The following is a 15,289-nucleotide window of genomic DNA, read 5'->3' on the forward strand; positions in this document are numbered from 1 at the left end:
TGCCGGTGGCGATAAATGGAAAATAAAAGGAGAACCGCTCACGCCCTTGTCCGAGCGGCCAGCAGCCCCGGGTATAAATCATGATCGAATTGTTCTCCATGAGAAAGAGAGAGAGAGAGAGGGAGGGGGGATAGAGAGAGGGTTCCCCGACCCTGAATGTCAGGCAAGTCCCTGCCGGAAATTAGAATAACGCGAACGATGAGAGACAAGCTGCAGCAGCATCCCATCCTCAGGCGAAGCGTTCATGTCATCGCATCGTGGAAATGCATATCCAGTTACACTCATTTGTTAGGACTTGTAATAATTTTTAATTTGGTCGCTCTAAAAAGATTTGCAATTACTGTCAGAAATACGAAGCACTTTTAATAAGTTGTAAATTATAATCAGCGTTCCCATAAATCAAAAGATACAATAAATCTTTTCTAAATGCTTCATTAGTTATTTTATTTTTATTGTGAAAAAATTGTGTCGTTTAATTCGTGAACTGCCGCAAGCAGCAGCAATTCATTAAAGGTGCTCCATGCTTTTTGATAGAAAAGCGGGTGGATACGATCTTTTTTTTTTTTTTAGAATGATATTGTTTAACCACTATGAGTCGAACATTGGAATATAGCGCTGTACAGTGTATTCCCATTCGTTGCGCTCGAAACAGGTGAGCTCGGATTTTCGTTTTTCCAAGTAATGAAGCCGAAAGGGAAATACATACATACGGGTGTAACGCTCACTGCTGAAGCCATGTCAAATAAAATAAAAAAAAAATCAAATGTCAAATAAAAGAATTAGTCCCGTTACGTTTCATGTCGTCAAGCTAGTCGATCAGATTTTCGCCTGCATGCCGCGCATTCGTTCCCCTCGATTTTCGGAAATCCTCCAACGGACGGGAACGACGACGTAATTTCATTACGTGTCAAATCTATCGGTCTTTTCACCGATTCACTTCATCCCGCCGGCATTCGCGCACTACGGGGTGGTCCGCCGTTACCGGATGCTCTTTCATCACGCAACCGCGGGAATGAAGTTAGGATAATGATAGATTTGTCTGAACGTCAAGTTACGTATGATTACGAAACTACTTAATGTTGAAGATTGAAACGTTTGAGTAGCTGCTCCAGATTGATCAGAAATGAGCAGGTAGAATTGAATAGATCAGGTATATAAATAAATAGCGATATTAATAGTTAGCTATACGACTATGTAAGTATCTATATACAGCAATGGTTACACGGAAAGAACGATTTTGTTGAAATATTGGAAAATTTAATTAGATACAGATCTACACTGAAAAAAGAATTTAATTTTAAGTTTAATTTTAAGATATTAAAATTAAACTTAAAATTTTATTCTTGACTTAAAGTTTTATTCTTGACTCCATTTTTTAAACACTTAAAAATGTTTTAAACTTTTTAAATAGACAAAACATCTTTAAGTGTTTAAAAAATAGAGACAAGAATAAAACATATTTCTTTTTACAGTGTAAAAATAATTTCGTCGAAATATCAAAATGATTATGTTGGAAAATAAAAAATTATATGAGCAGTGCTACGAAAAATTTTGCTGTTTTGAAATATCTAAAAATTTAAATAGATACTGATTTAAAATACTACTGAGATACTAATTTTGTTGGACTATCAAAATGATTATGTTGGAAATTAAAAATGAGCAGTGCTACAAAAATATTTTGATATTTTAGCAACCAGCATTTCCAACAAAATTATATATATATATGTTCAGATCTTTATTTGATTATCCAGCAAAATTTTAAATTTTTCAGCAAAATCGTTCTCTTGTTTTGAATTTATATCTCTAAATATCTTTGAACAAGATATCGAATGGTCGAGACTATATGGTTATAGTCTATATAGAGACTATATTATTGCTGAAGTTTATCCACGATCCCGAAAACTCATTTTCGTCGCTCTGGGTAATACTTCGTTAGTGGTAACATTCATGCTATACAAGGTGTCCATTATGTGATATTTTACGTTCTAAGCGATTGGTCACAGAGAGGGTAAAGGTTCTTTGTCGTAAACTTGAATGTTTCGCCAGAATCTTTAAATGGACGTTTTTACGTAACCGAAAATCGTCTCACTTTTATAAAACCGAACGGATACAACGTGAGGATTTCATAGAACGGTACACGCTCTTACCCAAAATCGAACATTCGAAACATTCCTCAACCGTGAAAATTTAAAATGTGTCACGTAGCTAGCGAATAATTGGAGTTTCGAATGCCGAAACTCTGAAGCGTGAAACACGCGAGGTGGATAGTTCGCTCAGATTGAAGAACCGATTTGTTTAAAGAGTTAAACAAGCTCAGTTCTTTAACGTAGTTGTACGACAAGTTGAAATAGCTATCCCTAGTATATATTTTTCTTGCTCGGCAACCGAAACTGCGCTTGCCATTTTATTGCTAAGAGAGAATTGCAAGTATTTTCAGGTATATGTACGACTTCATAGTTCCATTGTTCGTGTTTCAGGTCCACCCGGTGAGCCGGGTCCACCCGGAAAGAGGGGCAAGAAAGGGAAGAAGGGCGATCCCGGGGAGCCCGGTGCGCCGGTGAGTACCTTCGTGCCGATGCTTCAATACCACGCTGGGCATGCCATATACACATACATACATATATACATATATGTATGTATGTATCAATAACCCTCGGATATATTAGTGCACTAATACACGTGCAGTTGTGTGTGTTTATTAGGGAGTGCAGCTCCATGCATGAAATAGTAATTAATGATACGCGTTATATTATCCCTGTTCCCCTTTTCTGAACTTGAGTACATTGAGTACATTGAGTGGTGACTAATGTAAGCAGTACGCGCTTTCGCGAGACTTGCATGCCCAGTGAAGAGAATTAAAGACACCCCCGCGAAGATGGTCTGAACTGTAAAGTTTAAAAAATGAGCTGAGTATCGTGTATTAATCATGGTGTACTTGCGTTGTAAACTCCATTTTTCTTTAGGAGAAATTAATTTTTTCTTCCTCTCCTAAGAAAGTAAGAATTTATTAGATTGCTTTTGCGGGCGTGTCTTCAATTCAACATGATCGAAAACTTTGTCGCGTAATTACGCCAGATCATAAATGAAGCTCGTCCATACCGGTTGCGGAGAGAGCTAATTTGATATTTAATTGATACTTTTCTGTTAGCTGCATCTTATAAAGAAATATTGATGTCGGATGACTCGGCGATTAAAACGCGAAGTTACAATATGACGTTGTTAGCGGAGAAACAAATTAATCTCACTCGCGCGATACCAACTTACATTATGTCAAGGCGTAATTAATTAGTTTCAAACTGTACATACGTACATACAAATTATCCGTACGTACAACAACTTATTCACATTCTCGATCTTAATACAAAACTCGAAGGCTATTACTCTCCCTTTAAATTTAATTTATTATTAAATCTTACATTTATTTTTTTTTATTCCTCGACATATGTTGGCCGCATTAAATTTCAAAATTATACGAAATAATGGCTTTAAAGTCGGATCGTTATCTGTCGAGCTTAATCATCGACTTTGAAATTTTGTGCCCGTCGCGACGAGCAGGTTCTCTCTCCGGCTGGCAGCATCGTGGGTGTTCCAGAGACGCGCGATCGGATTTCCCTCGCGATTACCGATCGAGCGAGCGCATCGTCGCGTAATCAAAGATCGGATTGGCGGAACACCGGGTGAACTGGGAGGGAATGGACCGGCACACTCGTGTGCGTGCGCGCGTGCTTATACGCCCGTGGAATATCTAATTGGCCGGAATAATTATCGGCGAGCGGTAGTATATACGGGTCCTTACAGCCGCGATCGTATACATATATATGTATACGCAACCGGGACCGATAATATCGCGGGCACGATCGGCTGGTTCGCGAAATAATCGCTTTTGCATGCGCGCGAGAGAGTACCCTGAGTAAATCCCCCCCCCTTCTCTCCCCCTCCTGTCTCCTCGTGTAAACGAGTTTTTAATTTTTTATACCCCTTCTTACAGGGTGTGGCCGGGACGCCGGGCAAGAACGGTTTTCCGGTATATTATTTTTTATTTTCTCTCTCCAACACTCCTTCTCGCTTCTCTCTGTCTGTGTAACGTCTGTCTCTGTCTCATATCCTTACATTTGCATTCGTATCTCTGTTCGTTCTTTCTATCTCTTTTTCTCGCTGTCACGTTTTTTTTAAACACCACGGACTATCACCACACTGTGTGTATCGAACATAACAGCCATTAAGTACCATTAATGCGTATCATGTAGCCGCTGATGTGCGATTTTTGCTCGTTCGACCTGCTTCTTTATCCGCGAGCTGTCTCTCGATCTGGATCCTCTTCCAGCTCCGATACAAGCTATCCATCTAGATTTTTTATTCTCTTTTTTTTTGTATCATATGTCAGTGCGCGATTCATATACGCGCGCGATCGAAACGAGATATCGGACTCTGGCATCCTCACCTTCAATATTGTATGGCGCGTCGCTTTGACGACTGAAGGTGCAACTGTTATACGCATCGAAGAAATGGGTTAATTGCATTTTTCACTCGTTGCGAGTATCGTCTCTCGTTTTAATTACTGACAATCTTGAGCCGCCTATCAACGCTTTTATTCGCATAAAAACTCGCAATCGCTTTATCAATAAAATTTGAATATCTCTAGTAGTATGTGAAAGGTTCATTTACATAAAATTTGTATAAAAAAGTAAAATTTTATTGCGGGAAAAAATTTATCTTTCACGACGTTACATACGCGATTTGTAACACTCGATCAATTGATAAAGAGTGTTGCGCGTTGCTTTTATTTAAATTGTATGTAATGAAAAATATGTAAATTAGACGTAACGTAAAATAACTGACATTTATTTGTTGAGTCTGATTAATCACGGTGGCAAACGATATCGAAAGAAATTCAGTATAAATTGGCGCAATGGTGAAACACCAATTTTGAGATATGACCCGGCATGAAATATGAAAGTTGCTCCATCAGGATCGAAGCTGCGCAAAATTAAACATTCATCGTGTGCCGAATAAAATTTCTATTAACAGCGCTTCCTCGGTCATCGCAAATGTACGCGTCACATCAGAGAGGATCATGCGAATGCACTTTTGTCGCGCCTGGAAGCATAACGACTCATCACGGTTCTGGTTTGTCGCGCTCGCCCGTATTTATTACATGTTACATACACAAGGAATGAGATTTCCAAGGGCTCGCTCAGCCCGCACGCAATTTTTCACTTTTCTTCGTTCGTCGTTACGGACGCGTGAGCGACGACTGGCACTCACTGGCGGTGTTCTTTCAGGGACCCATCGGCTTGGACGGGCCCAAAGGTGATCCGGTAAGTTCACCGCATAATTTACATTTTAATTTCGTCGCGGCGTTACAAGCGTGCGAGATTAATTGCTTCGTAAAAACGTGAGAGGCAATATTTTATTTTGCGACGCTTAACGTTCTGAGAATAACATTATTTAATGGAATAATGGTTATGGGCGTGAGAGAGTTTTAATCATAATATATTTTGTGCGGCGAGAAACCTGTTTTATCAAAATTTATGTTTACGCGAGGTGTCATATTGTAATAAATAATCCAATATTTTTTCTTTTTATTTACACACAGGTATATTCCCATGTTTTGTAGATTTATATGAAATTTTTTTTCAGTGTTTTATTTTATAAAGTCGATCGACACCAAAACAAATACTAGACATTGCGAAACAATCAATTTGTGATTAAATATATGAGATAATCTTTGAAATTTTTTACTTGACTGAATTGTCGATAACGGCTCATATATATTTTAATCGACACAATATAAAATTAGATATGCTTTATCTAAATTTTCTGTCCTAATTGCACAGGTTTGAAACGAGGTCACTTATGACATTTTGGGAGCGTATGCTTGTCCTACTGTTCTTAAATATAAGATTGACAATTTATTTAAATCGTGTGCTTCTCTTCCTCTCTTTCCAATCGATTTAGTTTGATAAGTATTTTATGTAGATACAGCCTTGGCCAAAAACATTAGGCACTTTATGAACCATTATTTAAAGTTTTAGCTTAAAAATTGATTGTGGTATTTTATGTAAATCATCATTTATTTTAAGAATCTTTTAAACTTATATATAATGCTGGTAATTAATAAGATGGTAATGCAAGTAAAAGAATTCTAGATGAATGAAAAAATATAAGTACTTAATATTTTTTACTAAGGTTGTATATATGTGTACTATATGTGTATATTATATAGTCACATACTATTACGGAAAAGGTGAGACGTCGCTCGTTTGAAAAGACGATCAAGAAAGCAACGAAATCAAACGTTTGACATGACGGACGTAAAGATAATGACACGAGAAAGAGAGAGAGAGAGAAAGAGAGCAAGAATTTTGATATCGAGTTTCCGTCAGACGCAGCTGTTCCTAAAAGGATGAAACTTTTCTGGTCTACTTCGTAGTTCAGTAGGAATTGGAGTAAGATATTTAGTCTTGATATATTTCGAGACACGATTCGATCGGTATTCGAATCGCAATCTAAATATAATTGAAGAAACGGGAACGCGTTTAGGTACCAATCGCTCCAAACTCGTTTTGCTCTGACACTTTTTCTCGACCCCTTTGTTTGCAACAGCTGACGTATGTTGATTGAATTAGCCGCAAAAATGCAGAATGATCAATCATATGGGTGATACTTTTGGTATACCATATACATTTCGCTATCAGACTTTGTTTTTGACGAGTACGGATCAAATGCAGGCAATGCGAATGAAAACGTATCGAACTTTAAAATCAAATGAAACATTACGAAAATCCTATGCAGATATTTTCGCTGGCATTTATACGAATACGAATAATTGAAAAAATTATTATTGTCTTATATTTGTCTTATCATTATTTTAACAGCATGAAAATTGGTCAAACGGAAAGAATGATTTTGAAAAAATTACAAATTTAGCTATATACAATTCTGAAAATAATTCAACTAGATACAGATTTGAAAATAATTTTGAACCATTAAAATATAATAATTACGTAGAAAATTCAAGCATGGTGAACAATGCTGCAAAATGTTTTAGCAACTGCATAAAACTTTTATATAGCAACCAGTTTGAGCGTTCTATATAATTATTTTGATGACCCAACAAAATTATTTTCAAATCTATACCTAAATTTTCAGTTATTCGAACAAACTCTTCCTTTCCATAGAAAATATTTCTTTAAGATTTATAATACATAGCGTAAAAAATATTGAGTACATTAAAGTTGCAATATTAATTTACGGGTTTACAGACGTGAAAAGAACGATTTTGCTGAAGTATTTAAAAATTTAACTAGATACACACACACACGGATTTAAAAATAATTTTGTTGGGCCATCAAAATAATTATGTAGGAAACTCAAGCGTGATGAGCAATGCTGCATAAAACTTTTATATAGCAACCAGCTTGTGAGCGTATACATAATTATTTTAATAGTTCAACAAAATTATTTTTGGATCTGCATCTAGTTAAATTTTTATATACTTCATCAAAACCGTTCTTTCCGTACAGGTGTCGACTTTTTTTTAGCTACAGTCAACTTTTTTAACGATAAAATAGTATTGTAAATAAAAAAAAGAAAATCACTATAATTCACTTATCTATGAATATATTTATAAAGTGAAAAAAGCTTGTTATTAAAAAATTTACAAAAGCGACGTTATTGTGTAAAATCGTTATAAGATTAATAAATGACAAAATACTCAGCTTTCGTATGCAAAAATAGTTTATTAAAATCCAGTATAAAAATTTACATAGTATTTTTTAAACATGTGACTTCTCCGTAGTCAGAGTCGTCGTGATTTATTAAGACAACTCCATATTCTTGGTCGCGGTTGCAGTGTGCAGCAGTGTGGTCGAATAGGATTGGAAGATGAATCGGATTTTAAATTGAAGATTTGCTCGCTCACTTGCACTCACTTACTCTATTAACTCCGCTGTTGGTCGGGAAGCAGTTACTTGGCTGTGCTCGATCGTTGTATTTTCTCCGAGATGCGATCTTTTAACTCCAATCCGGACTCATCGGTTGAACCTATTCATCAACTGGTCTGCTATCACCTTCTTTTCGCGCTTAAACGGACGCAAGACATACAAAGTCGCGACACGCAAAAGGTCGTTTCTTGCCGCCATTATTTCGCTTATCATCCATAAATGTATAACAGTCTATACATAGGTAATGACAACATGTCCCCTCGAGAAAGTAGACACGCGAATATCGGAGCGACGGGAGCACGGATTGATTATTCCGCATTCCTTATTTCGCCGTCTTATTATATATCTGTCTGGCTGTTGCACATGCAAACCGACTGTGCGCACGTCATTGCGCTTTTGGAGTTGTCCCTTTCAATGAGATCGGATCTGCATAGATACTCGCGAGAGGTAGATAAGATGAAAACCGTCGTCTAACGGAATACGTAAATTCATGTATTAGGATATAGAAGTTCCATAGTCCGCACGTTCGCTTCGAGAACTCGTCCTGGCATATGAGATCGTTGCACGAGGCTCATGCTGGTTACACGACGGGGTCCTTGTATTATATCCCAGTACATGCATCTCTCTTGTATATGCGTGACTCTCGGTTATGCAAGGTCCTCGTGACACGCAAAGTCTTTTCGCATGACAGGCCCTTGTATGCGCGTCGGTGGCCCTTTGTGGCCACCTAGTTTGCCTTACCGTAGAGAACAGCCTCTGTCTATTGGTGTACACACACGTGCCCGGCGGTGTTTCGCGTATACGTTTGATGTCGCCCAGGATGTCACGGAATTACTGCTATTTCCCTTAATTACAGACGCTACGTGATTAATTAAGAAGATTGACGACACGGTAATAAGTGTTTTTTCGCCATGCGGGCGATAAGAAAATATAATCTCTTACTTGATCTCGAGTGGATATTATTTAAATATCATCATTATTTAAGGCACGTAGCCACCGAGATATACTACGTGCTAAGAAATAGAAAAGGATTGTAACCATATTAGGCATATCCAGAATTTCAATCGGTGAGAGGAGCAAAAATTTATCTTTACAAAAAAATTTTATTAAAATATTTATATTAAAGCCAACCTTTCCAAGACCTTTAGCGAACTTTCTTACACGAAAAGAAACAATTTTGTTGAAAAATCTAAAATTTTGCTCGATATATACACATTTGAAAATAATTTTGTTGGACGATCAAAATAATGTTGGAAACTAAAAATTGAGCAGTAAAAAATTTGATATTCTAGCAATCAGTTTAAGTCTTTCACGTTATTTTAATAATTCAACAAAATTATTTTCAGATCTGTATTCAATAAAATTTTAGATCTTTTAACAAAACCGTTTTTTCCTGCACGTACGTGAATTGAGCAACGAGCGTTTAACTTTTCATCGTAAAACGATTTTAATAATTTAATTGTTTTTAACAATATTAAGATCACAACAGGACCGCTTATATGAATACGTCAACTAAGTAAGAAAGCGCCAATTATATCAAAATTAGATATTGAAATGATATTCTACATGTACTTTTAAATAAATTTATCTTAGATATATGACAGTGTATCGATTACTTTCGGCTTTGCACAATCAAACTGAAACAATTTTCCAAATTAATTTTCTTTCCTCGCGAAAATTTAACGCCTCGCTTGCGTACGGCCATTATTTGTCCAACAAAATTTTCATTAAAGAACAATCCGTTACGAGAAATTCACGGACGATGGTTTTGGAATACTCTGTACGCTCAGGTACCTGATAGACTGGGGAGAGAATATACATGAGGACGTATTGTATGGTGGGACACTGACGTGACTGGATCTCGGTGGCGGTAAGGTACAAACGACCGAACAAATAGATAGCGAGGAAATGTGTCCGAGAGGAGGAAAACGAGTACGTGCGCGATTGAAAAAGAGAGAGAAAGAGGGAGGAAACGAGGGTAGGAGGAAGGGAGAGCAATAAGTGCATTGCAAATATCGCTAGTTGTTTGTTCTGTCGATGGCCGGGAAGAAAGGACCCGCACGATCGACGACTCCCTTCGCGTTTCTCTCTTTGCCCAACCGGCGTTTTCTTTTTAAACGAGTGTGGCAAACGAGTATGTACATAGTCACTGGCGACCAATACCCGGCGCCGAACCGTACTAAGGGTGTTCCGAGATTCGAATAACGAATCCGGCGTTTATATCGGATTTCGTACAAATAGTCGTAGCGCGGGTTACAAGCGGCAGTAGCAGTGACTCCGCAATTTGCCTCGGGATCACGCAGTTTATTTTCTACTCGCTACTCACGGAGAGGCAAGATCCGGCGTGCAAACACACAGGTTTATCTTCTTGGAAATTTACAACGCGCTATGTACACTGCGAGCTGACCCGGACGAAATATTAAATCGCGATTTTAACCCTCGTTGGATCGCATAATCCGAATCGCCCTCGTGTGTCTGCAGATTTACGAAGTTCGAAATTTTATGCAGATCCGCGTTCTCTTCATCAAGATACGTCGTGAAGGGTACGCGCCACATGATAACATAATTCTCGCGCATCGATACAGTAGATACGCAGAAGTGGATCTGAAAAAACTGCATGCAGTGAAATAGGAATGGTTTGATTTTTTATAGGATTTTGGTTCGAACTTTTGATCGGATATTGTCACTGGAACAACTGTAGATTGAACCTGAGCCTAGCGCAGTATTTTATACAGTATAAAAGAAAATATGCGGTTTGATTTTTAAGTTTGTCTACATTGAAAAAAAATTATTAAATCATGATACATATTTCTTTGAATAGTACTAAGTTAAACATTTACTTACAATAAACAAATATTTATTCAATAAAAAAAGTGATGGTTAAATTAATGGTTTGTGTATCAAATAAATATTTACATTTAGTAAATATTTTTTTAGAACTATTCAAACAAATATTTATTAAAATTTAGTATTTTTTTAGAGTAATATCTTCTCACTTTCTAATTTGTCTAATAATTTTATTTATTTTATTTGTTACGAAAAGAGACAAAAATTGAGAAGTTTAGTTGACGTTGCTTTCTAATTTGATGGCATGAATTGTAGCGAGCATTTATGTTTATCGAATTGGCATTAATATAAGTAATTATGTCTGTGAAGATAAAATAGTTAAGGACTAATGTGTCATTACGAAGAATAATTGACGGCGAGATTAAAGTGCAAAATCTTGCATCTAAAATATCTTCGTAGATTTTAGAAAATTATCTGAAAGAGAGTCTCATTTAATTAATAGTAGAATCTGCAGAATCTTCATACAGACATTTTGAGCTCTACACTATCGGATATTTCTGACGGAATGAGTGCGCCAGAATTCTTAATTAAAGCTGAAAGTCGGAAGTGTCTTCATAGTGATTCAACACGCAAAGCTGATGTGAAAACGAAATCCCGGCGTATCGTTTTAATATCAAAAAGAGATGATATGTAACAGAGCAAAAAGAGATGGTAAAATTCTCTTAAAATATTGTATAAAGAATTGCATGTAAAAAAAAGACTCTAAAAAAAATTCCAATTTTCTCTCCGAGTTTTTATAGCTATCTCACAAATTAGAAATAATGCGCAACAAGAGCCGAGAGATATTTGATCGCTACACAGTTATGATATAATACTCATTCTGAAAAAAGTCTGTTCATTCTGTCTATTGTATCATCGTTATTACTCTACGTAATACACAGCGTCTCTTTTGTTCACAGGGCCGACCCGGCGACAAAGGACAGAAGGGCGAGCTGGGCAGCCCCGGATTCGACGTCTTGTCCGCAGTAAAGGTATCTAAGCTACGCTATCTGGCGCAGAGTAAAGCAATATCCGCCGGCGCAGTCGTAATGCGAAAATGCGTGCCGCGCTCTGTCATTTCTCACCCTGCAGCCCTCCGTCGTCGTCCTTCAGAGCGCAATCTCGTAAAGCCCCGGTGTGTATCACGGAACGTGTGTAGTACCAACGTGGCCGAGACTCACACAGGGTGGAGAAAGAAAGAGAGGCGAGAAGAATACAGGATAAATTCTGAAGGGACGGCGGAAGGGTGTGCGGGTAGAAGTAAAACGATATTTTCATCGCGCGTAAAGCTGCAAATCCCATTTCATGTGGTAAAAGTGCACTCGAGCGGGAACGTTATTAACGCCTTCTCGATCGCGTCGCCGTGAAGCGTCAAAGGACCGACGATTAATCGAATAAATTACACGGATTTCGTGATTTCAGCCCGAAGAATTTCAGAAATATCTGGGAGCGAATTGAAGCGAAGAAATTAGTGTCATGCGCGGGGAAGCTCCGCTTTGGAGCGATCCGAAGTAGAACGAGGACTTTTATATACGAATCCTCCGGGAAATCATATATCCGAGGCTCTACCGGTGGCCTAATTCGCCACCGCGTTTATATACGTGATAATTAAATCTCTCGCGCGAAAACGAGATTTATAAAATCGTCAAAGCATTTGAAATAACATTTCGCGCGGCAATCCTCGACGTCCTATATAAAGGATCTGACGTTTTATTTAACTCGTCGCTTTTTTTAAGATCGAGATTTCCTCATTCCGCTCGAGCGCACTTGCGCGCGTCGTCGATCGCGCGCGATTTCTTTCACGAAGTGTCATACGACGAGGAGGTACTATTCCTCCTGTCGTTATCGGGTTCGAGGACCTAGCCAATTTCACCCTGGAAGTCGAGCGATGTTCGAGCGATTTCATTCGAGGACAACGATGCATGCACGATGCATTTGTCCGTGCACATGCATATGCATACGCTCGTGTCCAGGGCGAAATCACCGAGGTTCTGCGTCCTTTCGATCCAACATGCAACAAGCGCGTCCGAGTATCGATCGATGCGTTGCCGCACGACGACGAGCATATCACGCACCGAGTCCGCGTGCGATGAAGCACAAAGACGATCGACGGCTAAATGAAATTTACGATCTAAAGATTATTAATACAGTGGCTGCCAAAAGTTTCCAGCCAACATACAGTTTTACGATAATTTTTGTCAACCTTTTTTTCAGTTTAAATTATAAGTTAATAAGATCCTTATTATAATCAAGAATTTAAGAATACAATATTTTACATAAATACTACAATATACTAATACTTGCATACTAGATCTTTATTTATAATGATTCTTTATCTGAACTATTCAATAAAATTATTTCCCGGAAATGTTTGGCAGTCACAGTATATAAATATGTATTTTTCTAGGTTTTTATTAAGGCAAAATTGATTCCGGAGTAAGTTAAACAAATGCAGATTTTAGATATTAAAGCAGTCATTAGGAAACTATAATTAATTTCATTTTTGCGATCATATATACATTAGATGCTCTTAGAAGTTCTGTAAATGAAATTAGTCGAAAGTGATATTTTATTTTATATATTTATTGTGTACGGAGGAAGGAAATGATTTTTATATATCACACAGTAAACATTTGTCATCAATAAATAACGGCGGAATAAAAATAATGGTCCGGAAAAAAATCACGTCAACTGTTGCGTGCGATTTGTTGTCGTAAAACTCGTTCACGACGTTTTGCACGTTCGAACGACGAACAACGGAAAACGAACGATCGTTCCGTCGCGCGTCATCCGTCAAAATGCAGCGCGGAACTGGTGTGTGATTGGCTGCGTTCAGCAGAGATTTGCAACTGTTTGAAAATTCTTTAATATAATTGGTCTTGCCTTAATTCCTCACTGGATCTAAATATACAAATCACAATCATATTAAAGAATTTTATAACAGTTGCCTTTACAAAAAATTAACACTAGAAGATAGTAATTAATTATATGCTTCCTTTGAGTATTAAACTGTTATATGATGTTTTTAATACTCAAAATAAGTAATTATTATAATTACTACCTTCCGGTGTTAAATTTCTGTATCGGCAATTATTATTAGATTAAATGATTAAAAAATTATTATATAGTGCTTTTAAATCTTATAACAGTTGTACAGTGTTTAATACTAAAAATACGTAATTAATTACTTCCTTCCAGAGAACTAAATTTTTATAAGGACAACTGTTGGAAAATTAAAAGCACTGTAGTATACAGTGCTTTTAATATTTAAAATAAATAAATTAAGTATTACGTTCTAGTACATTCGATTTCTGTAAGAGTGTAAAGTTATTTTTTCTGCTGAATATAGCCATTGTCTTAGCCAGATGAATCCCTAGCGCGAGGAAAAAAAATAATCGCATTGATCTCTCGCGTTGTGCTTCTTTCCCGCACGCGGATTCCATCTGTCGTGAAAACAAATTTCATGCAAAAATCTGTTACGCGCTCGCTCGCCGGTCGACCGCCAACAGCCAACGGCAACGCGACATCGCAGTACGAGAGCAAATAAATAAACCTTGCCTTTTTTCTCGCCTACGGGTCAATGCACAGGGATTGGGGTTAAAGAGGTCGGTGACGACGCTCCGCGGCGGGACGCTCGGCTACGCGGAAATCGTCGCCCTCAAGGTAAACCGGCTTCCTTCTCCTCGGAAGGCGCGACACGCTTCTCGGTGTCGCGATCCGGACGGACGTCCTCCAATCTCCTCAATCGCCTCCCCCCGCTGTTTCTTACCCGTCATCTCGTCATTGTCCAACAACTGTCGTAGTCGTCGTCGCTTCTTCTCTTCTTCTTTTCATTCCCTGTCCCCACTGTGTTCACTTTTCCTCACCGTCAATCCCTTGTTATACCACCTGTATGTCAGTTTTTTTTTTTGTGTCCGCGCGTCGTTGCATACATCCCGGATGCGCGACAGGCCGCGGATCTCGTCGTCCAGTTGTTCTTTAGCTAGTCGTTGCCTCGTACGGTGCTTTCGGTGTAGCGTTCTCTCGTTGGTTTATACGAAACGAAGCGCGTCGTCGATGCTCGATCGTCGAATCGGGGCCTCTCTTTTCTCTGTCGATCATCGATTCCGATTTAATATAATCTCAGAAGGAATTTATTGAACCTTTGGAGGATGGAGGTCTATTTTTAAAATCTTACAGGTTTTTCTTGAGTAAGATTTGTCATAATTCATTATTTTATTGTATTTATTGCTTCAATATGAACTGAAAATATGACACTGTTTTAGCGCCTCTATAGTGGCTTTCCCGTCCTGTAAAGGTTAAAATATGTGTAGAATGATATAATTGCGTGTAAAAATGTTGATGCATATTATGTGCACATGCTTGTATTATTGATCGTGATCGAACGATAATGAGAGACCACTGAACGAACGATCATCGGCGACGCACTTTTTCATTTTGGTTTTTGGTTGGTAATGGTGTTTACTTTAAGTTACAGTATTTAGGTATATCTCTGGGCATGCCTTGGATTCGGAAGA

General features: G+C 37.9%; 1 protein-coding gene across 16 annotated transcripts in view; it reads left to right on the forward strand.

Annotated features, from left to right (window-relative positions):
* The window catches only part of LOC108723922 (collagen alpha chain CG42342), a 171,717-nt gene that overhangs the window by 115,188 nt on the left and 41,240 nt on the right, over positions 1-15,289 (forward strand). For 11 of the 16 annotated variants that reach the window (XM_018449968.1, XM_018449962.1, XM_018449963.1 and 8 more), the window contains 5 exons: positions 2,478-2,557; positions 3,989-4,024; positions 5,283-5,318; positions 11,693-11,764; positions 14,349-14,435. In XM_018449968.1, the coding sequence (XP_018305470.1) occupies positions 2,478-2,557; positions 3,989-4,024; positions 5,283-5,318; positions 11,693-11,764; positions 14,349-14,435 (311 nt within the window). The remainder of the gene's footprint in view (positions 1-2,477; positions 2,558-3,988; positions 4,025-5,282; positions 5,319-11,692; positions 11,765-14,348; positions 14,436-15,289) is intronic. The other 5 variants (XM_018449965.1, XM_018449966.1, XM_018449970.1 and 2 more) reach the window with 5 other exon arrangements.

Source organism: Mycetomoellerius zeteki, unplaced genomic scaffold (genome assembly GCF_001594055.1).
Source record: "Mycetomoellerius zeteki isolate Tzet28-1 unplaced genomic scaffold, Tzet1.0 scaffold252, whole genome shotgun sequence".
Lineage (NCBI taxonomy): Eukaryota > Metazoa > Arthropoda > Insecta > Hymenoptera > Formicidae > Mycetomoellerius > Mycetomoellerius zeteki.